We start from the raw sequence: 24678 nt of genomic DNA, 5'->3' as shown, positions 1-24678 counted from the left end.
ATAGATGGTGTTGTTGCATGTTACAAACCAGGAAATTGAGGATCAGAGAAGTGAAATAACTTGCCTCTGGTTACTTAGTTGTCGGTGGTCCTATAGCTGCCTAATGGCAGAGCCAGGATTAAACACTGAGAGTGACTGCCCCAAATGGAACTCCTACCAGTTTTGCTCCTTCCATTCCTGAACTACACCTTCTGTAAAAGAACTTTGTGACTATAAGAAGACACATAGATGAAAAGTGTTATTATTATTTGTATTTCTGGTTAAAAAATATCCAGGTTTTCTGATGATGGTGATAACCAGCACTGCTGCTACTACTACGGAGTCTAGAGCTTATGGTGTATCAGGTTCTGGTGTAAACACTATGCCAACTCATTTATTCTCACAGTGACCTAGGAATTAGGTAATACTTCATCCCATTTTATAGTTGGGAAGGTTGAGGCACTGAGTGGTTATGGAGCTTAAGGTGATGGATGCTTAAGGTCAAAGCTAATTAAGTGAGGGCACTAAATTAGGAGTCTGGTAGTTTGTCTTTGATGTCCATGATCTTAACCACTACACTCTACTACCTCTTCATGCATAGGTTGTAATACTGAAGAATTGGTTTTAATTTAGCTTTTATGATATACTTAATATTGGTGTAATAAGTAATTCTTAATGTATCACTGGAGATTTTTAAATCAAATATTCATTGAGTATCTACTCTGCAAGTCACAGCGGGGGTTAAAGGAAAGACTTTAAGGCATCTGGAAGGTGGGCTGTGTAATCATTCCCATATCTTTTGTAAGTTCCTCAAAATTTAGAAAGCACTTTCACATATGTTGTTGTTGTAATTTTAATGAGTGCCAGATAAGACACAGTGCTAGAATAGTTGGAGAGTGGGGAGGAAGGAAGGATGAGTTGGTAGAGGTACTTGCGTGTTGAGGGAAAGCTTTGAGGATATTCTGAGGGGAGTGCACCTTTTCAAACTAAACCTTTGCCCTATATAGTGCTAGTCAAGGTGTAGTTCAACAAAGCATAGTAAATTGGTTACTAAATGAATTACCTAAATACACCTGATGTCCTAAAATAAAATATCTGAGGTTTTGAAAGCTCCTTTCTAGCTAGTTTCTCTTTTTTTTCCTGTACTACTGCCCTTACCTTTGCCATGTAGTACGTATCTTTTTTTTTCTTTTATGCTTCCAAAGCATGGAGTATATGCCTCTATTTTGGTATTTATTTTGATATTTACATTGTTTGTAAACGTTCGTTGACAATGAGGTGTCTTTTTCTAGTGTACACATGCTTTGGAGGCAGGGCTTTAATTCATCTTACCCCATTTTATAGCTTTAGCATTGGGCCTGGAACCCAGTAGATACTGTGCTGTTTGGTGATGGATGGTCAGTGAGAAAAAATGTTAGGATGTATTGAAATTGATCTAGTAGTAGAAATGGAAATGAGTGTTCAAAGTGGGAATTGAGGGGACTAAGGGAAGGGGAGGGGTTACTTACAACAGGTAACATTAACTTGCCAGCTCTGTTTCCCTTCTGCTTTCTCTTTCAACTTAAAGCTAAATGAGGTAGTTTCATAAGCTTCAATTGTATATAGAAAAAAGTGAAAAAGTAATATTGATTTATCTTAGGATATCAACAACACGAAATTCCATAGCTATAACCATAAGCTAAGATTACTTAGATCAGAGGGAAAAGAATGGAAATTATTGAAATAGTTCAAGTTTGAGAGATTTGTTGCTTATAGTTAACACCTGTAAAGGAGCATACTGATGATAGCTTAGAACCAATTAAATAAGTGAATTGTCATTTGATGTGTCCAGATAATAGTATTGAGTATTTGTTTGTGGGCATCTGATTGACAGATCAGGATAAAGTATAAAAGAACAATTAAAGTAAGTTAGAAAAAGAGTAAGTAAATGTGCATTAATTAATTTCCTGTTGGGAAGAGAATTACATTTGAACACTATACCTCAGAAGGGCTTGTTTTCCCCCTCCTTCTCCTTTATCTAGGATAAACAAGGATCCCTTCTGTTTTGTAAGACAGACTCCTTTCTGTGCTCTTGTTATTTTCCCCATCATTTATTCCTTTTTAGGTCTTTATAGATATTATACATTTGTGTTATGCCTTACAATCTTTAGAACATTTTTACATTGACAGTTAAGCCATTTGATTTCCTCAAATGTAGGCAGGGGGGATAACACCACTGTTATAGATGTTGAAACTGAAGCTCAGAGAAATTAAGTGACTTGCCCAAGTTCACACAGCCAGTTAATAACAGAATCTGAACTAGAAAGAAGGTTTTCTGAAGCTCGTTTGATCAAATGCTCAGGTTTCCCCAAACTTTAAAAATTCAGTTTCATCAATCTTGCTACAGGGTACTTGCTGTTTTATCTCTAATTTTTAAAGGTGGCTGGGAGTCACTATCTCTACTCTTTGCTGCTCTGCTATTTATTCCCTCTCTAAAGAGTCTTACTGTTTATTTATCCAGTCAATATATACTTCAGTGCCTATTGAATATTTAGTTGACATATATTCTTACATACATAAGATAAAGAGGCTTACACTTTTAAGAAGAAGAAACCTGGAAAACAATTATTTTTTACATTTTTGTTCCAAGAATTTGTAATTAAATACAGTGTTAGTAACCCAGTAAGTTCTGAGAATTTTCTGAAAACCTTTAATTTTAAGAATCTGCAATAACTAACATCTCTCAGTATGTTAGGTTGTACATTTAAATCCTGTGGAATTAGTAAATGGAAATTAATTTGTGGTCTGTTTTAATAAGAGTGGGAAGATTGTGAGCTTGACAGACCACCTGACTAATATTTCCCTTGGGTTATGAATTAAATTCACACTTATAAACATAGACTGCTTCCTAAAATGTAAATGTGAAATTTTTTTTTTTTGCTACAACCAAAATGTTAGTTTGGAAAACCAACTTTATAATTATAGGGAAAGTTAATGAGAAAATTATTTTTTATATATACACCTTTTTGTTTTGTTTTTTCTTCCTTTATATAGTATTTGAATAAATCTCAAAACTTGCTAATTATTGAGAATTTAAAATACAATAAGTAGATGCAAAAGTATGATGAACCTCAAATTTCCCATCATCTAGCCCATCAGCAACAGTCAGTCCTGCCCCATATACTTCCCTGTATTATTCCCCCTCATGTACTATTTTGAGCAAATTCCAGGAATTGTATAATTTCATCTGTAAATATTTCAGTATGTATCTCTAAAAGATGAGGGCAGTTAGCTACAATACTATGACACACTTTAAAAAATTAACACGAATTCCTTAGTATCAAATATCCACACTGTTTTTGAATACATAAGGCCACTATAGTAAAATCAGGCTTCTGTTGATTTTTATTTATATGCTATTCCTCCCCTCCCCATCAAGAACTATAAGGGGCTGAGTGAGTATTTATTTTAAACCCCAGCAGGGCAGCAGAATAGATAAGGAAATGATGATAGCAAAGAGAATATAGGAAAAAACCCAGAAAGAACACAAAGTAATAGCAAATGCTCATTTCAATAGCAGTGCATTAGAGAAACTTTAGTTTTTTCTTTCTGAAATTAAACAAGCGTTCAGAGATTAAATAGGATTCTTCTGTTTGGATTGTTCTCTTCTTACGGTTGGTTGGGTAAGACTGCCTTAGAGATCCTCTGTCTTGATGTAACCTTTATCTGAGTCTTACCCCTGACCTCCAATCAGTTTTACCTTTTAAGTGATTCTTAGATGTAGTGGAGTCAGGTGTTGGAGTCAGACGCACCAGGGCTTGAATCCTAGCTCTGTGGTTTATTGACTGTTTGACCTCGACAAAATTAATTTAATCTCTCTGATCCTCAGTTTCTATACCTGTAAAACAGACATAAGAATCATTTCAAAGGGATGCTGTGAGGAATAACAGAATAATGTACATAATGTATATGTGTATGTGTCACACATATAGAATGTAATAACGTAATGCATGTGTGTGTATATGTAGAAATATAAATGAATTGTTCTGAATGTTTTTCATATATAGATAAATATGCCTCCGTCTCCTCATTTGCAATGTGTGATCTTGGCATTAGATCAGACCTTCATAATCTCTTGCCTAGCCTGTTGCAATAACCTCTTAATCAATTGCCTCTAGTCTCCTCTCTCTAGTTAAAGTCCTCGGGAGTCATTTTTCTCATGACATCACAGTATGTCTATACTTCCTAAAACATAGATCTGAGAATCTCTTAGATAAACTCCAAGCAGCAGTTTCCATGTTAAATGAAGCTTTTAATTATCTGTCGCATATCTGCCTCTCCAGCCTGATTTTCTGTCACTCTTTTTTTTTTTGGTTAGTTTCATCAGTGCCAAACCCTTATTCCTTGACTGTCCTGTCGTATTTCCTTGCCTAGCCCACCTACAGACTCTTTATTCAGCATTTCAAATCTAACTTATATTTTTTTCTCCTTGAAACATTCTCTTCCTCCTCTCTCCCGCAACCCACAGGGTAATCATTTAGTGGCTCATGATAGACTATGCACCTTCTTTTTAGTCCATTTTCATATCTGTGTTCTCAGAACTTAGTACCAGCATGTGCCCTGAGGAGTTGAAGCTGGCAGACATCTTTCATTCCAACTAGAATAAATATAATTGATAAAAATTATTAAGTACACTTATTTTATACTAAAATAATATATGTATAAAATATATTTAATAAGTATATAAATCATTAAGATTTTTTCTAGGCATTCGTTAAATGAGTTAATACACGTGAAGTTCTTAACAACACATAGTTAACTGATTCATAGTTAACTTTCAGTAAATATTGACTGCTGTTTTTGCTGTGATAGTGCTGACTTCTGCAAAGAAGAAATAACATGAGATGCGTACTAGAAATCAGAAGCAACTGGTTTTGATCAACTTTTTTTAAATTGGAAATCAGCTTTATTACCTAAAGCTGAGTAATAATAAAGTCATCCAAGCTGTGTTGGTAATTCACCCATAAGAATTTAATGCTGTTGTCCTTTTTACTCATTTTTAGTGATCTTTGACAAGTTTAGTTTATGAATTGGGATAATCTCCACTTGAAATTAGTTTTTTAAATTACTTATTACTGGGCTTCCCTGGTGGTGCAGTGGTTGAGAGTCCGCCTGCCAATGCAGGGGACACGGGTTCATGCCCCGGTCCGGGAAGATCCCACGTGCCGCGGAGCAGCTGGGCCCGTGAGCCATGGCCACTGAGCCTGCGCGTCTGGAGCCTGTGCTCCGCAACGGGAGGGGCCGCAGCAGTGAGAGGCCCGCGTACCGCAAAAAAAAAAAAAAAAAAGTTTAAATTACTTATTACTTAACGCAAAGAGTACTACTGCTTAAAAATAGTTTATGTTATTCATATAAGAACTCTGAATACAAAATAAATCTTAAAGCTTCCATGTACTATTTGAAAGAGCAAAAGATTTTCAGTCTAGTTGGCAGCTCATTACCAGCTAAGCTAAACATTTTATGGAAATTTCACATGCTTGATAAAGGGACTACATTTAATCTTAAAATAATCTCCTTTTCGGGAGTGACTGGAATTTAAACAATGTGTTGTAGGTAGAGGCACTGCTCAGAGGTGCTCTACTCTACGAAATACTACTTGCATTTCTCTTTTAATTCTCACCCTGTGAGGAAGAAAACCGAGCTACAGATTTCTAGATGAGAGAACCTAGGCACACATTGGCCCAGTAACTTGATAGAAGCAGAATTCAGACCTGCCTCTCTTTGAGGTTTGGGTCTTATGTTCCTAGCCTGTGCTCCAGTTTATGCAACATTTGTATTTTCCATAAATACTTTGCTTTCATACCTTAGACATACCTGGAAAGTCCTTCCAGGGGGTTTATCTTTCTCATTATTTCCTACTCTTCTTTGGGTCTTTTCTTTGGCTTCACTTTTCTGGGAGTCCTTTCCTTCTGATTTATTTGCCCCTCCTGTGTGGTCTCTTAGTAGCCTCTGCATATTCTATAGCATTTATCACACTATCATTGCCACCGTCAGTGTCTCCTACTATATTGATACTATTTGGGAGCAGAGATGATTTATCATCTTCTTTCCCCAGAGCCTGGCACATAGTAGACTCTCAATGAATATTTGTTGAAAGAATAGTTGAGTGTTTATAGGAAAAATAGGGTGGATATTGCAGGGATGATGGATTTTAATTCAGCTTAAGGAGAAACATATTTACATGAACCATCTAACAGTGGAAAGGCAAAGCCATTCTAGTAGTAGTAGTGTGGTGTGGTGGTGAAGAGCTAGGACTCTGGAGTCCAACAGACATAGGTTTTATTTATTTATTTATTTTTAAAGTCTTTTATTGAATTTGTTGCAATATTGCTTCTGTTTTATGTTTTGGTTCTTTGGCTGTGAGGCATGTGGGATCTTAGCTTCTGGACCAGGGATTGAACCTGCACCCCCTGCATTGGAAGGCAAAATCTCAACCACTGGACCGTCAGGGAAGTCCCAGACATAGGTTTTAATACTGGCTACCCTAAGCTGCAGCTTCCTCAACTGTACATGGGCTGGAACTATACCTGATATTTAGTAGATGGTCAGTAAATATTAGCTGTTATTATGAGAGAAACCACCCTATAATCCTGTGTGACTGGGGGGGACTGGAAGTTTGATGGCCCAGCTCCCCATACCCTCCTTCTCCCCCTGGATTATTTTGAAGCAAATCCAGGTAATTTTATTTCATCTATAAATACTTTCGTGTGTATCTCTAAAAGGTAAGAATTTTTTTTTTATGTAACCATTATCTCTAAAAATGGACAGAAATTCATAATAATATCAGTAATATCCAGTGTTCAAGTTCCCTTTATTGTCTTATAATATGATTTTACAGTTGGCTAATTCAAATAAGAATTCAAACAAGGTCCATATATTATATTTCATTATGTCTCTTAAGTTTCTTTATAAATTCCCTCTCTTTTTCCACTTTTATTTATTGAAAAAACCAGGTGGTTTATCCTGTAAGAGTTTCCCAAGGTTTAGATTTTGCTGTTTTTGTCCATATGGTATTATTATTATTTTTTTTATTTTTATTTTTCGGTACACGGGCCTCTCACTGCTGTGGCCTCTCCCATTGCGGAGCACAGCCTCCGGACGTGCAGGCTCAGCGGCCATGGCTCACGGGCCCAGCCGCTGCGCGGCATGTGGGATCTTCCCAGACCGGGACACGAACCTATGTCCCCTGCATCGGCAGGTGGACTCTCAACCACTGCGCCACGAGGGAAGCCCCATATGGTATTATTTTTAATATGTTCCTCTAGGCTCTGTATTTCCTATAAACTGATGAAGATGTTATTTTTAATATGTTCCTCTAGCCTCTTTCCTATAAACTGATAAAGACCTAAAGGCTTGATTGGATTGGGATCTTTTTTTTTTCTTATTAGGGGGGCAAGAATGATTCATGGATGGTGGTAGTGTTCATTTCCTGTTTTACCACATAATTCTCATAATGTCTGATTTTCTCCCTTTTTGTGATAATAATGTCATCAGTGAGTTCAGGTACTGCCATTCTGATCCATTAATTATAAAGTACCCCAGGTTTTACCTTAGAGTTTTAATAGTTATTGATAAGTGTTGCCTAGACTCATTATTTCATTAGGATTGCAAAGTTATATTTATTAAATGGGATTCTTTTAAAAGAAGGATTTTTCCTCATAAACTATTTAGTTCTTTAATGTATAGGAAAGTCAGGCTAAATACTGGATTCTTTCCTTTATTTTACCAGTTTTCAAAATAGTGAATTTGTTCCATAGCACTGATCAAAAGGGACCAGTGAGAGGCTTCCCTGGTGGCGCAGTGGTTGGGAGTCCGCCTGCCGATCCAGGGCACACGGGTTCGTGCCCTGGTCCGGGCAGATCCCACATGCCGTGGAGCGGCTGGGCCCGTGAGCCATGGCCGCTGAGCCTGCACGTCCAGAGCCTGTGCTCCGCAACGGGAGAGGCCACAGCAGTGAGAGGCCCGCGTACTGTAAAAAAAAAAAAAAAAAAAAAAAAGGGACCAGTGAGATTTTTTTGTTTTGTCTTATTTTTAGTATAATCATGAACTCATGGGTTTAGAATTATTTTTTGTTCTTTACAGGTATTATCCTTTTTGATGTTCAGATTGTCCCATTTTTGGTTAGTGGGAGTCCTTTTGATACCACTCCAGTAGTCTTTGATAGCTTTCTTGCTTCCTGGTAAAACAAGATGTTGCAAGGACTTTTTGTACATTACTGCCGCGGGCTTGGAATCAGCCATTTCTCCGAGGAGTCCTTGTTCTTTTTTCATAGGAAATGGTATTACTCTGGGTACAGGGGGTACTCATTGCTCCTGAGTTGCTTGCTGTTGTTATACCTTTTCAGTGGATAAAGGTAGACATCTTTTTAAATAAAAAAAATTCCGTGGGCTTCCCTGGTGGCGCAGTGGTTGAGAGTCCGCCTGCCGATGAGGGGATGCGGGTTCGTGCCCCGGTCCGGGAAGATCCCACATGCGCGGACCGCTCGGCCCGTGAGCCATGGCCCCTGAGCCTGCACATCCGGAGCCTGTGCTCCGCAACGGGAGAGGCCACAACAGTGAGAGGCCCGCGTACCGCCAAAAAAAAAATTTCCTGATATTTCTGATTCAAATTTAGGACTTCAGAGTTTTAAATTCCTTGATTTTGTATTTGTATCTCTTTTCTCATATGTTGAAAATCTTAGTTCTGAATGATATTAATGTAATTTGTTTTATCTTTTATAATAGTTTCAGAATAGCAGTATCAACATTACTTACTAATATGATTACTGAAAATAGTGTATGATTTTTTTAACTTCCTTTGACCTTAGAGTATATTCCACTAGGGATATATACAGTTTTATTACTATGTTTTAAAATCATTTGAAATAGTTCTTTTTGATGTTGGTTAAAACTACCATGTTAGTACACAGCTAGATTCATTTGTTTTATTTTTAGATATTCTTTTTTAAAATCTAATTTTGTTTTATCATTTACGTGGTTCCAAGTTCAAATTCAAATCTACAAAGCAGGATACATTTGGAAAAGTATAGCTTTTATGCCTGTCTCCTCTTCCTGTTCTCGCCCTTTCCTAAAAGTAACAGTTTTTTTTTTTAAATTAGTTTTTGGTGTATCCTTCCATTTCTAAAATATAAGTACATATGAAAAAGTATATATATAATTATATATATATAAATAAATTTGTATTTTCTCCTTTCTTAGATAAAAAGTAGCTTACTACTTTTACTTGTCTTATTTTCAATGCCTTTTTTATTGAGTGTGAGAGTAAAATTTTTCAGTTTAATGAATGAGGTGGGGTTTTTTTGTATTTTATGATGAAATTATATGGTATATTGGTGCTTGTGTTTGGGAATTTTTTGAAGTTCTGGGAAAGTATTAGTCATGATTATCAAAGTACTACTGTAGGAAAGAAAAAAATTGGGAAGAGAGATTGGATTCAGATCGTAGAAGACCTTGATTTTCCGGATAACAAGTTTGGAATTTATGCTATAGACAGTGGGAAATCAGTAAAGGTTTATAAGATTTCTGTATATTTTTCAAGTGAAAAACTTGAGTGGTACACTTTTTAGTTTTCATGTAAATTTTTTATATAATTGTGAAGTTGCATGAAATATTTTTTACTGATGGAGAAACTGAAGCATACATGTTATTACTAACAGCTGACTGGTAACAGATGTTTATTTGTACTCTGTGCCAGTTACATAGTACACTACTAAATACTTTATGTGGAGTGTCTGACTTAATCCTCACAGCAACCTGGAGAAGGGAGGGAATATTATTATTCCCATTCTCATCCCATTAGAGGAGAAATTTAAGGCTTAGAGAAATGTAATGCATTATCCTGGATTGGATCTTGGGCCTATCCAGAACATTATTAGGATAATCAGTGAACTTTGATTGGGGTCAGTTGTTTAGATGGTAATAGTGATCAGTGTTAACATCCTGATTTTGGTGATGGTTTACTTAGGATATATACACTGAGATAGTAAGGGGTAATGGGCATCATGCTTAAAACCTATTCTCAAATGGTTTGAAAATGTTAACAGTTTCATAATCTGGGTGAAATATGTACAGGAGCTCTGCAACTCTTATGTAAATTTGAAATTATTTCAGAATAAAAGAAAAAAAACACAGACTCATCCAAAGTCATAGCCAGTATGAGGCAGAACAGAACAGTTAGTTGAACTACACACATGTGTCTCTATCTTTACTGCCTCTTCTCCTTATTCTAACCAAAGTCACATATGATAGCAAAGTTAAAAGTATCAAGCAGGGCTTCCCTGGTGGCGCAGTGGTTGAGAGTCTGCCTGCCAATGCAGGGGACACGGGTTCATGCCCCGGTCTGGGAAGATCCAACATGCCGCGGAGCGGCTGGGCCCGTGAGCCATGGCCGCTGAGCCTGCACGTCCGGAGCCTGTGCTCCGCAACAGGAGAGGCCACAGCAGTGAGAGGCCTGCGTATCGCAAAAGAAAAAAAAAAAATCAAGCAAATTTTTATTCCTTCCTCATTGTTAAATATTTGTTAATTACTCACTGTAACAGTGTTAGCCATCACTTTCAAGTTTATTCTGAATCAGATTGTTTGCCTTTTGTAGTGTTTATTGTCTGAGATCACTTAATAAATTTTAAATGTAGTTTCTTTCCTTTGCTGTCTCTTTAAGTTGTAAGTTTATAGTTTATAATGGACTGTTAAACACATTTTATAAATATACATCTTAATTTAATTTTAAATGTCACTATCTCAAAATAATTTCCTGCTTTTTTAACATAGGTTATCCTATGATGAGGCATTTGCTATGGCTAATGACCCCTTGGAAGGCTTCCATGAAGTAAACCTCGCTTCACCTACTTCTCCAGACCTTCTTGGTGTGTATGAACCAGGAACTCAAGAGCAGACTACCTCACCAAGTGTCATCTACAGGCCACATCCTTCAGCTTTATGCTCCGCCCCTATCCAGGCTAATGCCTTAGATGTTTCCGACCTTCCTACACAACCTGTGTATTCATCCCCCAGACGTTTAAATTGTGCAGAAATATCTAGTGTCAGGTAGGAGATCATCAAAATGCTTGTTTTAGAGTATTGTATTAAACAAACGAAGTTTGCTTGGTTAACTTATTTTAAGTTTTATTGTTTTAGAAAATTTGAATAATACAAGGTTGTTCATGAAGAGCAATACATGTTAATGCTCAAGAGCAGGGGTCACAAACTTTTTATGTAAAGGGCCAAATAGTAAATATTTTAGGCTTTGTGGGCTACACAGTCTCTGTTGCAACTGTTGGACTCTGCTGTTAAAGTGTGCAAGCAGCCGTAGACAGTATGTAAATGAATACGCTCCAATAAGACTTTATATATAGACACTGAATTTTGAATTTTATGTAATTTTCTTGTGCCACAAAATATTATTGTTTTTTTTCAACCATTGAAAATGTAAAAATCATTCTTGGCTTGTAGGCCTTAAAAAACAGGTGGCAGGCTGGATTTATCCTGCATTTAGTTTGCAGACCCCTGTTCTAAAGTAGCACTATCCAATAGAACTTTCTGGGATGATGAAAATGTTCTGTTTCTGTGCTGTTTAATATGATAGCCATTAGACATATGTGGCTATGAAGGACTTGAAATGTGGTTGCTTTGGCTCAGGACAAGCTATTAATTAGATATAGTGGTGAACAGATTGGATAATGCAGTTATAGACGTGTGTTTATGCCAGTTATATTTAAGCACATGCTGATGTTTTTTGAACTCTCCTTTACAGCATCCATGTTACAGACCCAGCACCTTGTTCTACCTCTGGAGTCACAGCTGGGTTAACTAAATTAACTACAAGAAAGGACAACTGTAACGCAGAGAGGGAGTTTTTACAGGGTGCTACCATAACAGAGGCCTGTGATGGCAGTGATGATATTTTTGGGTTGAGTACTGATAGTCTGTCCCGCTTACGAAGCCCATCTGTTTTGGAAGTTAGAGAAAAGGGCTATGAAAGATTAAAAGAAGAACTTGCAAAAGCTCAGAGGGTAAGCAAAAAGATATTTTATTCTTCCATATGTTATATTCAAAATTAATATTTATCCATGGGGGGGGCAACTCAAGTGAAATCATTACAGTTCTACACTTATCTTTTGAATATGCACAGTCTCAGCTCCTGTTGGGCAGCATTTAGGAATCTGTGAAATTGAGTAGGAAAGAAGCTCATCTAAGAGTACAAACTAGAAAAAAGAGATTCTTAAATTCTTTTTGTGCCCCCCGCCTACATTGCCTGTTCCCTGTCTTGCATTATCCGTAATGCAGATTTGGTGAGTTATGTTCCATGTGTGGGTTTTTTCCTCTCTGTATGTAATTGACTTTGTGATTATTTACTTGAAGCCATTCAGTCCAAGTCATTATGTTTTGAGGAACTGTTGTAGTAATGGTGCCTTGCGATTCAGCTGGGTATGAATATTTTCTGTACCTTACCTTGGAGAATTTCTTCTCCTAGTAATTTGTTCTGTTTCTCACTTGGTCATCTTTTAAATATCTATTTATTCCCAAATTTGTGACTATATCTCATTCTTTTTCTGCATCTGTAATTAAATTTTTAAAGGGAAATATATAGCACTAAATATTCATACATTAGAAAAAAGGAAAAGTTTCAAATCAACAATCTAGTCTCCCACTTAAAGAAACTAGAAGAACAGCAAAATAAAACCAGGAGCAAGCAGAAGGAAGGAAATAGTAAAGAGCAGAAATCAATGAAATTGACAACAGAAAAGATGGAGAAAATGAATGAAACAAAGTGCTGGTTCTTTAAAAAGATCAGTAAAATTGACAAACCTCTAATAAGACTGATAAAAAAGAACATAAGACACATTATCAATAGCAGGAATGAAACAGAGGGTATCACTATAGACCCTGCAGACATGGAAAGTATAATAAAGGAATAATACGAACAACTCTACATACATAAATTTCACAACTTAGGTGAAATGGACCAGTGCACATTTAGAAAATTGAAGCAATAGGGAAAACATTCTATGACATGATTTCCAGCATATTATGACATTTTACAAACATATATTCCCATCTTCTCCCCACCAGACTTTTCTCTCAAGAGCATAACATTGATTTTTGTATCCCCAGTGCCTAGAATAATACAGAACGATGCCTGGCATATATGTCTCTTTATAATGCTTCAATGAATGGCTAATGGTTAAACATCCATGAAGATATGCTAAAACATTTTTGGTTGAATGTATATTTATCAGAAAGAAAAATCAATAGCCTTTTTAATCTTTTCCCAAAGGTAGGGGGTGTGGTGAGATGTGGCTATATTTGGCATCTGTCATTTGGCTCAGACTCTCATCTTAATACAGAGTATTAAGTGAAATAACAATTTATATAGAGGTAAACTATTGAACATATATATCCATCTTTGGGAATACATTGTGGTTACTGATTGATCAGAATATATTGCTAATTTCTTAGCTCAAGTTTGGAGTTATTTTTGAAATCTTTAGTTTGTTGTATTTAGAAGTACTGTCGAGGTAATTGAAATGATAATGATGTGTGAACACATGCATATGGTGAATTTTATTATGAAGAGTACAAGGTAGTATTAATACTTACTTAGAGCTCAGGACTTGAAAAGGACTGTTGAATATGAAAATACTTCCTGAATTAATGGCAACTCGTGAATCAAAATTATGTCAATAATCATTCTGTTTATTCTGATTATTCTTTTAAGAGTGGCCAGAAAGTTACCATTTTTCCATCCTTTTACTCTTAACCTATTTTTGTCTCCCTATTTAAAGTGGGCTTTCTTGAAGGCAGCATATTATTAGATCTTGCTTTTTTATCCTTTCTGATAATCTCTGCCTTTTAATTGGTGTGTTTATGTTAGACTATTTACATTTAATGTGATACAGTTTGGTTTAAATCTGCCATCTTATTATTTGTTTTCTGTTTGTCTCTTCTGTTTCTTTTTCCCTTTTTTCTCCTTTTATGCCTTCTTTTGGATTAATTCCATATGTTTTTGTGATTTCATCTTACCTCCTTTGGCTTATTGGCTGTATATCTTCATTTTGCTAATTTAGTGATTGCTTTAGGGTTTGTAGTATACAACTTTAACTTATCACTCCCTACGTTCTGATACTATTATACTATCTCACACACAGTATAAGAACTTTACAAAAGTATGCAGTTGACCCTTGGACAAAGTGGGGTTAGGGGCATCGACCCCTGTGCAATTGAAAATCTGCATATGACTTTATGTGGTTCTGTATCTGTGGATTCAGCCAACCACAGATTGTGTGCTACTGTAGTATGTGTTTATTTTTAAAAATCCACATATAACTGGACACATGCAGTTCAAACACATGTTGTTCAGGGCTCAACTGTACTTTTGTTTTCGCCTTTCAGTTTTTTTGCTGTGATTGCCATAATTTTACTTCTTTATATGTTTTATTTAAATTCCACAATACATTTAAATTACTTTTTCATTAAACAGCTGGTTATTTTTTAAAGGGATTTAAATATAAGAATCCTCATATTTACCCATATAGTTACTATTTCCAGTGCTCTTCATTCCTTCATGTGGATCCAGATTTCCATCTGATACCATTTTCCTTCTGCTTGGAGGACATCCTTTAACATATTTGTTATGTGTGTGCTACTGATAAATTATTTTCAGCTGTTGTGTATTTTAAAAGGTTTTTTTTTCACCTTTGCTTTTGAAATATAGTTTCACTGGGTAAAGAATTTTAGGTTGATAGTTTTTTTCTTTTAGTACTTTAAAGATGTTGCTCCAGTGTCTTCTGGCTCGCACTGTCTCTCACGAGAAGTCAGCTGTTATCCTTACTTTTGTTTTTCTGCATGTGATGTGATATTCCTCTTTATCACTGGCTGTAAGCTATTTGATTATGGTGTGCCTTGGTGCAGTTCTCTTCGGGTTTCCTGAACTTGGAATTTGTTGAGCAGTTCTCTTCGGGTTTCTTGAACTTGGAATTTGTTGAGCTTCTTGAATTTGTGGGTTGTTGGTTTTCATAGAAATTGGGAAATTTGGGCCATTATTTCTTCAAAAACATTTACTTACCTCCCCTATCTCTCCTCTCCTTCAGGACTCCTATTATGTGTACATTAAACTGCTTAAAGTTGTCCCATAGCTCACTGGTGCTCTATTCATTTATTTTTAAAATCTTTTTTCTCTCTGTTTCATTGTGTATAATTTCTGTTGCTGTGTCTTCAATGTCACTACTCTTCTTTTTTCCCCCTGTAGTATCTAATATGTTAATTCTATACAATGTATTTTTTATCACAGACATGTTAGTCTTCATCCCTGAAAGTTCAATTGGGTCTTTTAAGTATTTCATTTGTTTTGTTTAACATGTTTAGTCTGTCTTCTAGCTTCTTGAACATATGAAATACAGTTTAATAACAGTTAATCCTTGTCTAATACTGCTTTTATCTCTTCAGGTGAAATGCTGGAACAGATCATAGACCTCACTTTATTGTTTCCCGTTTCTGGAGGATCACTGTCTTTTTTGCCTGATGTCCAATGTCTTAAAAATCATTTCACAATTTTTTTCTGGTTTTGTTTTTAGTTCTGTCAGGCAGGGTGGTAAATATGATCCCTGGTACTCTATCTTGATTGAGAGTGAAAGTTCTATTTCTTTATTTGTATTGTTTGCTCTGCCCCATCCCAGTTAACCCCAACACAGAAGTCTACACTTCAACATACACTTCAATAATTTTGAGCTTCATGAAGATAAGGATTACATGTATTTTTGCTCATGATTATATCTTGAGTACATAATGGCTTCTCAACACATTCTGTTGATTAAATTAATATATACATGTGTATGCAGTTACACTGTTGTGTAAGTAGACACACATGCATAATATATTAGTTAGGGATGTGCTAGCTTCTTGTAAGTTACCCCTAAATTTTAGTGACTTAATAGAAGTTCATTTTTATTCATTTAACACTTTAAAGCAAATGTTCATAGTTCACAGGCAATTCTTTGTGAAATAATTCGGGGATCTGTGTTTCTTCTGTCTTGGATCTTTGTAATCTTTTAGAGTTTTATCATATCTAACCAGTGAAGTGAAGGGAAAAGAAAACTTGGAGAAAGCACACCTGCTTCTAAAACGCTTTGACTTAGAAGTGATACACATAACTTTTACTTACATTGCATTGGTGTGAGCCAGTTTCATGCTGATACTTAAATGTGTGATGGGCTGGGAAATGTAGTCTTTGGTGGAGTAACCACTTACCAGCAACAAATCCATACTGTGTGTAGGGGGAGCAACCATGTGGTTATTGATTTTCAGGTGCAGGGATGCCAGAGGTGGTGATGTAGTCCTTCACTTGTTTGGCCTTCTGCAGGTCATTGCTGAAGAACAACTTTTGGTGGAATCCTGAGACAGAAGTTGGGTTTTAGTACATCACTTTTAAAATGTAGATTACTGGAGTCTACCCCAGATTCTCTTGAAACAAAATTATTGTATTGAGGCTTGAGGATATGCATTTTCAATAAACTACGCTACTGATTCTTTTTTTTAATATGTATAAATTTATTTATTTATTTTTGGCTGTGTTGGGTCTTCATTGCTGCTAGCGGGCTTTCTCTAGTTGCAGTGAGTGGGGGCTACTCTTTGTTGCGGTGTGTGAACCTCCCATTGTGGTGGCTTCTCTTGTTGCAGAGCATGGGCTCTAGGTGCACGGGCTTTAGTAGTTGTGGCATGTGGGCTCGGTAGTGGTGGCTCGCAGACTCTAGAACGCAGACTCAGTAGTTGTGGCTCACGGGCTCAGTTGCCCCACGGCATGTGGGATCTTCCCAGACCACGGCTCAAACGCGCGTCCCCTGCATTGGCAGGTGGATTCTTAACCACTGTACCACCAGGGAGGCCCTCCTTTTTGTTTTTTAATTGAAGTATAATTGATTTACAATGTTGTGTTAGTTTCTGGTGTACAGCACCCTATTGATTCTTATATTCACTAAAGTGTGAGACCTACTGATATAAGGTGTTACTTTCAACTTTTAATTATTCTTCCTTAAAAGATAATGAAAATGACTTAGAAAATAAAATCCAGTGGAATAGCTTGCAGCCAGAGAAAGTCATTCAAAACACGTACTCATACAGATCCGTGTTAAGCATGGCCCTACTAACTGTGACCAAGGATGCTTATAAACATTTACTGTGTTCTTTTATGAACAAACATTTCTTGAGTAACCAAAGTTCTCACAGCTTGCATTAGGCCCTGTAGAGGGAAAAATAAATTAGACTTCACCCTACTCTTAAGGTGCTTACTAGTTGGGGAGAAAAGACATGTATGCGTGGTGATGTTTCATTGATCCTTAGTTGTACATTGTCCCTCATTTTAACATCTCTGAAATCAGTATGAGTTTTAAAATTGCTCCCAGCTAGGCAACAGTCATAAGAGTTGTCATTGCCAGCTTGCGTGCTAACTTGCCTGTAGCCGTACATGTTGTTATTAAATCAGTTGAATTATATGAGCTGGGTGCTGAATTACTGGGTTAAATGTCCTAAAAGGATCTCACTATGATAGGACATCAAAACAAAGAGAAAGGTACAAAAGAGAATGACATACGATAAAAATTTGTGTCTCCATCAGTTTAAAAGAGTTCTTCCTATAAGTACAAAATGAAAATTCTAAGTGAAAAAAACCCAAAACCCATCAGATCATAGTTTCATTGCCAGCATTTTTCTTTCTTGATGTATAAAATGTTTATGGTAAAATTAATGAGTCTTCAATTTGATGGAATATACTTGATCATAGAGTCCTGATTTTCTGTGTTTGAAATATCCCTCAAATTTCTTTTCTCTAGTACTACTACTCTTAAGTCTGTGTCTCTTGCCTGAAATACTTCAGTAATCAACTGTCTTCTCTGTCTCCAGTCTTTTCTTTTTAACCTAACCACACTGTTCAAGGTACTGTTTTGAATTGCAGTCTAATTGTCACTGTCCTGTTTAAAATCCTTCAGTGACTTCCCATTGCCTTTGGGATGATTTCCCCTTTTCTTTGAAGTAAGTTCCACTTTCTTAGCCAAGGCTTTTCAGGACTCACCATAAACCTAACTTTCTGACATTATCTGTGGCATCCACCCCTCCCCGTCTTTAGCCACTGTGGAATGCACTGTTTTAGTCTTTACATTTGGCAGGCTCCTACTTTATCTAATATGTGCACATCACTACGATAGCCCTTATCAGTTTTCCTTGTGAATCTGTTTAAAGATTTGCTGCCCTCAGTAGGCTATGGCTTTGTGAAAAGCATGGCCTGGGCCTCGTTCCTTTTCTCTTTTCCAGCACCTAGATGCATGCCTGATGCATTGTTAGCACGAAATTAATGTTTGTTGAAGGAGTGAATTTCGAATAGCTATTTTACAGTATAAGGTACTGATAATGAAAAGTGCAAATGACATTCTAAAAAGTATTCACATGAAATACAAATCTGAGTTCATATGGGTAGATTGATTTAGACCTAGAAGCATAAAGAGTCAGAGATTTATGCCCAGTCCAGGTGGATGAGATCAAATTGGGGAATGAAACAGGAATGAATCAGACCAGTTTAACTCTAGTTTTAGAGTATGGATCAAGGGTAATAACTCTGAGAAGGGAAACTGAGCACATATTGTAGAGGGTCTTTAGTATCACGGTGAGGTTTACTTTGGTAAATGGTAGGGAATGATTCAAGAATTTGCCTTTGTGAATGACATATGTGTTGCTCTGAGGATTGGAAGCTTCTCAAGGGGACAGTATCTTACTTGGTTTTGTATCCTGAGGGATTACTGTAGTACCTACATAGTAGGAAATGTTGAATGAATTGACTTTTCATATATAATTATAAAATTGTGACATTTTAGAGTTCAGAAGGATCTGGAATTAAACGTATGTATTTACAGAGTTATAAATTAACTCAGGGAGAATTGGCATCTTTATGATGACTTTCTATTCAAGAACATGATATGTCTTTCTTCCTATTTATTTAGGTCTACTTTTGTATTTTGTATTTGAGAGTATTCCATTTTGTGTTGTAGTCTTTAGCATTATGAAGTTTCCTTTATCTACTTTACTGACTTTTGCCCTGCCTAGTCTGATATCAATATTGAGGTCTCTGTTTTGTTTTTATTTGTATTATATTTTTTAGTGCACTTCTATCCATCCTTTTATTTTTAATCTGTCTGAATCACTTAGTTTTAGGTGTGTCTCTTGTATAGAGAATAGAGATGGATTTTGCTTTTTTAGCCGATCTAAAAATCATTTTCTTTTAATAAGTGAGTTGCACATGTTTGTATTTATTGATAAGTATTCTGCATTGGGGCTTGTTTCTGTCACATAGCTTTCAAATGTCTACTCTATGAATACAATTCTTTTCACTATGTGCTCTGTTTTCTTTGTGCCCTCTTCCTTTTTTTCCTATTTGGTATTTTGGAAGGTTTGATTTCCATTCTAGTTGTTACCTTTAATCAAAGAATTTCTCTTAGCCTTTCTTTAGGTACTGACTTTGTTCCCTACTATAAGCAATACCATAAAATTAGTAACTATTTCTTTCCTTCTCCTCTATCATTTAATTTTAGTTAAAGGTATTATCTTAATGTTAATCTCTATGGTGTTAAATATGTTTAGGTTTATACTAATTGATTTGTGAGCCTCAAGTTATATCCCTTTATTCCCAGTTTATATTTAAGAAGTTAGTGAATTTAGTTTCATCTTTCTCCTATTTTGTTGGGTTTTTTTTTTTTTTTTTTTTTTCTCTGTACGCGGACCCCTCACTGCTGCGGCCTCTCCTGTTGTGGAGCACAGGCTCCGGACGCGCAGGCTCAGCGGCCATGGCCCACGGACCCAGCCGCTCCACGGCACGCAGGATTCTCCCAGACCAGGGCACGAACCCGCGTTCCCTGCATCGGCAGGCGGACCCCCAACCACTGCGCCACCAGGGAAGCCCTGTTGTTGTTTTTTTTGTGTGTGTTATTTTTACGTTTCTAAAACTTATAACATTTATGTAACTGTTTTCTCAACTTTATCCCCATTAAAAAAAAACAGACTTTTTTTTAGAGCAATTTTAAGCTCATAGCAGAAATTGAGAGGAAAGTACAGAGTTGCTATATATCCCCTTTCCCCACATATGCATAGCCACTCCCACTATCAACATCTCACCCCAGAATGGTACATTTGTTATTGTTGGTGAACCTATATTGACATGTTATTATCCCCCGTTTACTTTAGTGTTTACATTAGGGTTCACTCTTGGTGTTGTACATTCTGTGGATTTTGACAAAAATATAATAATGTGTATCTATCATTATAGTATCATATGGAACAGTTTCACTGTCCTGAAAATCCTCTGTTCTCTACCTATTCATCCCTCCCTACCCCTCAGTCCCTGGCCGCCCACTGATGTTTTTACCATCTCCATAGTTTGCCCGTTTTCAGAATGTCACGTAGTTGGAGTCATACAGTAAGTAGCCTTCTCAGATTGAATTCTTTTATTTAGTCATGCATTTATTTTCCTCCATGTCTTTTCATGGCTTGATAGCTCATTTCCACTTAATGCTGTGTAATGATTCGTTATTTGGATGTACAAAAGTTTAATTATTCATTTACTTACTGAAGGATATTTGGTTGCTTCCAAGTTTTGGCAATTATGAATGTGTAAACATCTATGTGCAGGCTTTTGTGTAGATACAAGTTTTCATATCCTTTGGGTAAATACCAAGGTGTATGATTGCTGGATCGTGTGGTAAGAGTATGTTTGGTTTTGTAAAAAATTGCAAGCTGTCTTCCAAAGTGGCTGTACCATTTTGTATTCCCAGCAGCAATGCATGAGAATTCGTGTTGCTCTCCATCCTTGTCAGTATATACTGTTCTCAGTGTTTTGGTTTTTGGCCATTCTGATAGGTGTATGGTGGAATCTCGTTGTTGTCGTTTGCATTTCCCTGATGACACGTAATATGGAATGTCTTTTCATATGCTTATTTGCCATTTGTATATCTTTGGTGAGGTGTCTGTTCAGATCTTTTGCACATTTTTAAATCAGATTGTTTTCTAACTAAGAATTCTTTGTATATTTTGGTTAACAGTCCTTTATCAGATGTCTTCTGCAAATATTTTCTCCTAGTCTGTGGCTTGTCTTTTCATTCTTGTGTATTCCCGTCTTCTAGTTGTAGTTCTACAGTTAAATACATTTGCTTCTCATGCCCAGTTCTTAATGTTAAAGCTTCTCCAGTTTTTTTTTTTTTTTTCCAGTTTTTTCTTGATTACATGAAACTCATTTGCTGCTTGATAACTCAGCCAGGCTCATGGGGGATATATTTTCTAAAGTTTTACAGTTTTATAATTTTCTGTCTCTGGTCTGACATTTGACGGATACTTTGGCTGGATATAAAATCCTCAACTCACAGTTTTTTCCCTTGAGTATCTTAAAAATGTGATTCCATTGTTTTCTAGCATAAAATGCTGTTGAAATTTGATACCTATCTGATTTCCTTTCCCTTGTATCAGTAGTTGACTTGGCTTTATGTTTAACTTTTTTATTATGGTAACTTCACATATCTTCTGTTTGTTTGTTTTTCATGTTTAAATGAATTGGATTTCCCAGGATTATTAGGAAGAGATTCCTGTGAAGGAGTAGGATAAACCAGGATAGCTCTCTCAGTCTCATGTTCCAGGGCTTTCCCTTCTGTTGTTGGTGGTGTATCTGTGTAGCCACTTCTGTCTCTCAGAGGTAAGCCTTGTTCAAGGTTTTCTTGAGAAGGTGGTTCAAGATGATGGTGTTGGAAGATCCTGAACCCACCTCCTTCCATGGACACACCAGATCTACAGCCACATATGGAATAATTCCCTCTGAAAAAGAACTAGTTGAACAGCTTCTCCACACAAAGGATAAAAAGGCCACATAGAGACAGGTAGGAGAGGCAGACATGCAGTCTCACCAGGAATCCCACCCCTGGTGCGGCTGACCCACAGTCAGGGGGGATCTCACAAACACAGAGCTTCTCCCTGAGAAGCAAGGGGTTTGTGCCCCACATCAGGCACCTTGGGACCTGCACTGGACAGATGAGCCCCCAAAATGTTTGGCTTTGAAAACCAACGGGGCTTATGTCCAGGAGACCCAAAAGGCTGTAGGGAACTGAGATTTCACTCTTAAAGGCTCACATGCAGACTCTCTTACCCTGGGACCCAGCACAAAAGCAGCAGTTTGAAAAGTGCCTAGACCATAAGTGAGGAGATTCATCTGCTAATCTTAAAGCATCCGCCAGAGCGGGAGGGGCTTATTGGGACTCTCTCTGGGGATGGAAGTGCTGGCAGGCTCTGTTTTTGCATTCTCTATCTTGCAAGCACTGGCAGGTGCCATTTTTGCACTCTCACACTACCTTGCTTGTGTTCTCCATCCCTGTGCTCTCCCACAGCCTCAGGAAAGCCAGTGGGCACACGGCACCACCTTGCTCTCCTGCAGCCCTGCTAAAGCCAGTGGGTGCACACAGTCCACACAGAGCCTTGAATGCCTGGCTCTAGAGGCCAGAGGGGGGCTTGTGTTTTGGGGGCTCCACGGGACTGAAACAGTTGGAGAGACAGTTCTTGGCAGACTACCATCCCCAGGGTATCGCATAGATAGCTGACTGAAACACACTCCCAGTCTTCCTGTGAAAAATCCTATTTACTTGTCCTGGAGCTTCAGCCTGTTCTGAAGGGCATGGCATGTTCTCAGGGAATGTAAGCCAGGGGATGCCATCTTTGCTGTCTCCCTTGGTCTTGCTACAGCTCTCAGGTACCTCCCAGAAAGGAGCTTGAGCACTTGTCTGGAGCCCTGATTTTTGCAACTGTTGCCAAGGGGACACCTCAAGATCACCTGGTCTGGAGGCTGGCGAGGTTTTCAATTGTGGTCCTGTGGGACTGTATATATTTTCATACTTTAAAAGCTGCTGCCTAAGGGTCTGGCTTCTCATCAACTTGAAACTAGATGCTGATTAAGGTCCCGCCCTTTGGAACACTGACAGGTCTTGGCAAACCCTCACAGCTGGGACCTGTCAAGTATAAATCAGGCTGCCTAGATAGTCACAAAGGTTCAAGAGGCAACCAAGAGCTAGGACTTGAACAATAAAGTTCATTTTTTATTTATTTATTTATTTTTTTGCGGTATGCGGGCCTCTCACTGTTGCGGCCTCTCCCATTGTGGAGCACAGGCTCTGGACACACAGGCTCAGCGGCCATGGCCCACGGGCCCAGCCGCTCTGCAGCATGTGGGATCCTCCCGGACCAGGGCACGAACCCATGTCCTCTGCATCGGCAGGCGGACTCTCAACCACTGTGCCACCAGGGAAGCCCAAGTTCATTTTTTAAATGAGGCCACTCCTCCAAGACTGGGAAAGGGAGCTATTTTGCATAATACATGGAAACAAGCACAGAGAGTCAAAATTAGGAAACAGAGAAATATATTCCAAATGAAAGAACAAGGTAAAACCACAGAAAATAGCCTTAATGAAACAGAAAAGTAATTTACCTGCTAAAGAGTTCAAAATAATGGTCTCACCAAACCTGGGAGAAGAATGGATGAACATAGTGGGAACTTCAACAGAGAGAGAGAAAATATAAGAAAGTACCAAACACAGGTCACAGAACCAAAGAATCTAATAATAGAACTGAAAAATACACTAGAGGGGTTCAACAAGAGGAAGAAGATGATGAAGAAGAAGAAAGCATCAGTGATCTGGAAGACAAGGCAGTAGAACTCAGCCAAATAGAGCAGCAAAAAGAATGAAAAAAAGTGAAGGTAGCTTAAGGGGCCTGTGGAACACTATCAAGTGGAACAACATTCACTTTATAGGGGTCCCAGAGGAGAAGGGAGACAGGAGGGGGCAGAGAACTTTTTGAAGAAATAATGGCTGAAAACTTCCTCAACCTGGGGAAGGAAACAGGTGTCCAGGTCCAGGAATCACAGAGAGTTCCAAAAAAGAGCTCAAAGAGACACCAAGACATATTATAATCAAAATGTCCAAAGTTAAAGAGAATATCAAAATCAGCAAGTGAAAATCAGCTTGTTACATACAAGGGAACTCCCAAAAGACTTATCAGCAGATTTTTCAGCAGAAACTTTGCAGGCCAGAAGGGACTGGCATGATACATTCAAAGTGCTGAAAGGAAAAAACTTTCAGCCAAGAATACTCTACCCAGCAAGATTATCATTCACAATTGAAGGAGAGATCAACAGGTTTCCAGACAAGTAAAAGCTAAAGGAGTTCACCATTATACCAGCCTTACAAGAAATGTAAAAGGACTTCTTTAAAACTGAAAAGAAAAGGCACTAATTAATAACAAGAAAACCCATGAAAGTGAAAGAAGGTTTTCTCCATCAGCCTAGTGTCTCAGTGCTTAGCATTACATCCTAAGATATTTTTTTTTCCTAATAATACTTCCAGTGATCTGTTTCCTTTGGAACCTTGCCACTCCTTCCTCCTTTAATATCTGAACCTTCTCTCTTGCTATCTCCATTATTCCCATCCTGCAATTTGATTTTATATTCCAAGAGTTCTCCCCTTATGGTAGGGCTCTGTCCTTCTGGAAAGGTCTCTTTGCTGGATGCTTTGAGATTCCTGAGTGTTTAGAGCTTCACTGTACTGTTAGCTGCCTCTGTACTGTGTATGATTTTTGCACTCATCTCTAACTTGGAGCC

The 24678-nt window shown here is 37.5% G+C and overlaps 1 protein-coding gene across 3 annotated transcripts in view; it reads left to right on the top strand.

Annotated features, from left to right (window-relative positions):
• RAB3IP (RAB3A interacting protein) overlaps positions 1 to 24678 on the top strand; it is a 168079-nt gene that overhangs the window by 120357 nt on the left and 23044 nt on the right. For all 3 annotated transcript variants that reach the window (XR_012324609.1, XR_012324610.1, XM_033866325.2), the window contains 2 exons: positions 10785 to 11060; positions 11767 to 12025. Coding sequence is in view for 1 of the 3 variants with exons in the window: in XM_033866325.2 (XP_033722216.1) it covers positions 10785 to 11060; positions 11767 to 12025 (535 nt within the window). In the remaining 2 variants the exon portion in view is untranslated. The remainder of the gene's footprint in view (positions 1 to 10784; positions 11061 to 11766; positions 12026 to 24678) is intronic.

This window comes from Tursiops truncatus, chromosome 11, assembly GCF_011762595.2.
Source record: "Tursiops truncatus isolate mTurTru1 chromosome 11, mTurTru1.mat.Y, whole genome shotgun sequence".
Taxonomy (NCBI): Eukaryota; Metazoa; Chordata; class Mammalia; order Artiodactyla; family Delphinidae; genus Tursiops; species Tursiops truncatus.
This window is presented reverse-complemented; position numbering and strand designations above follow the sequence as displayed.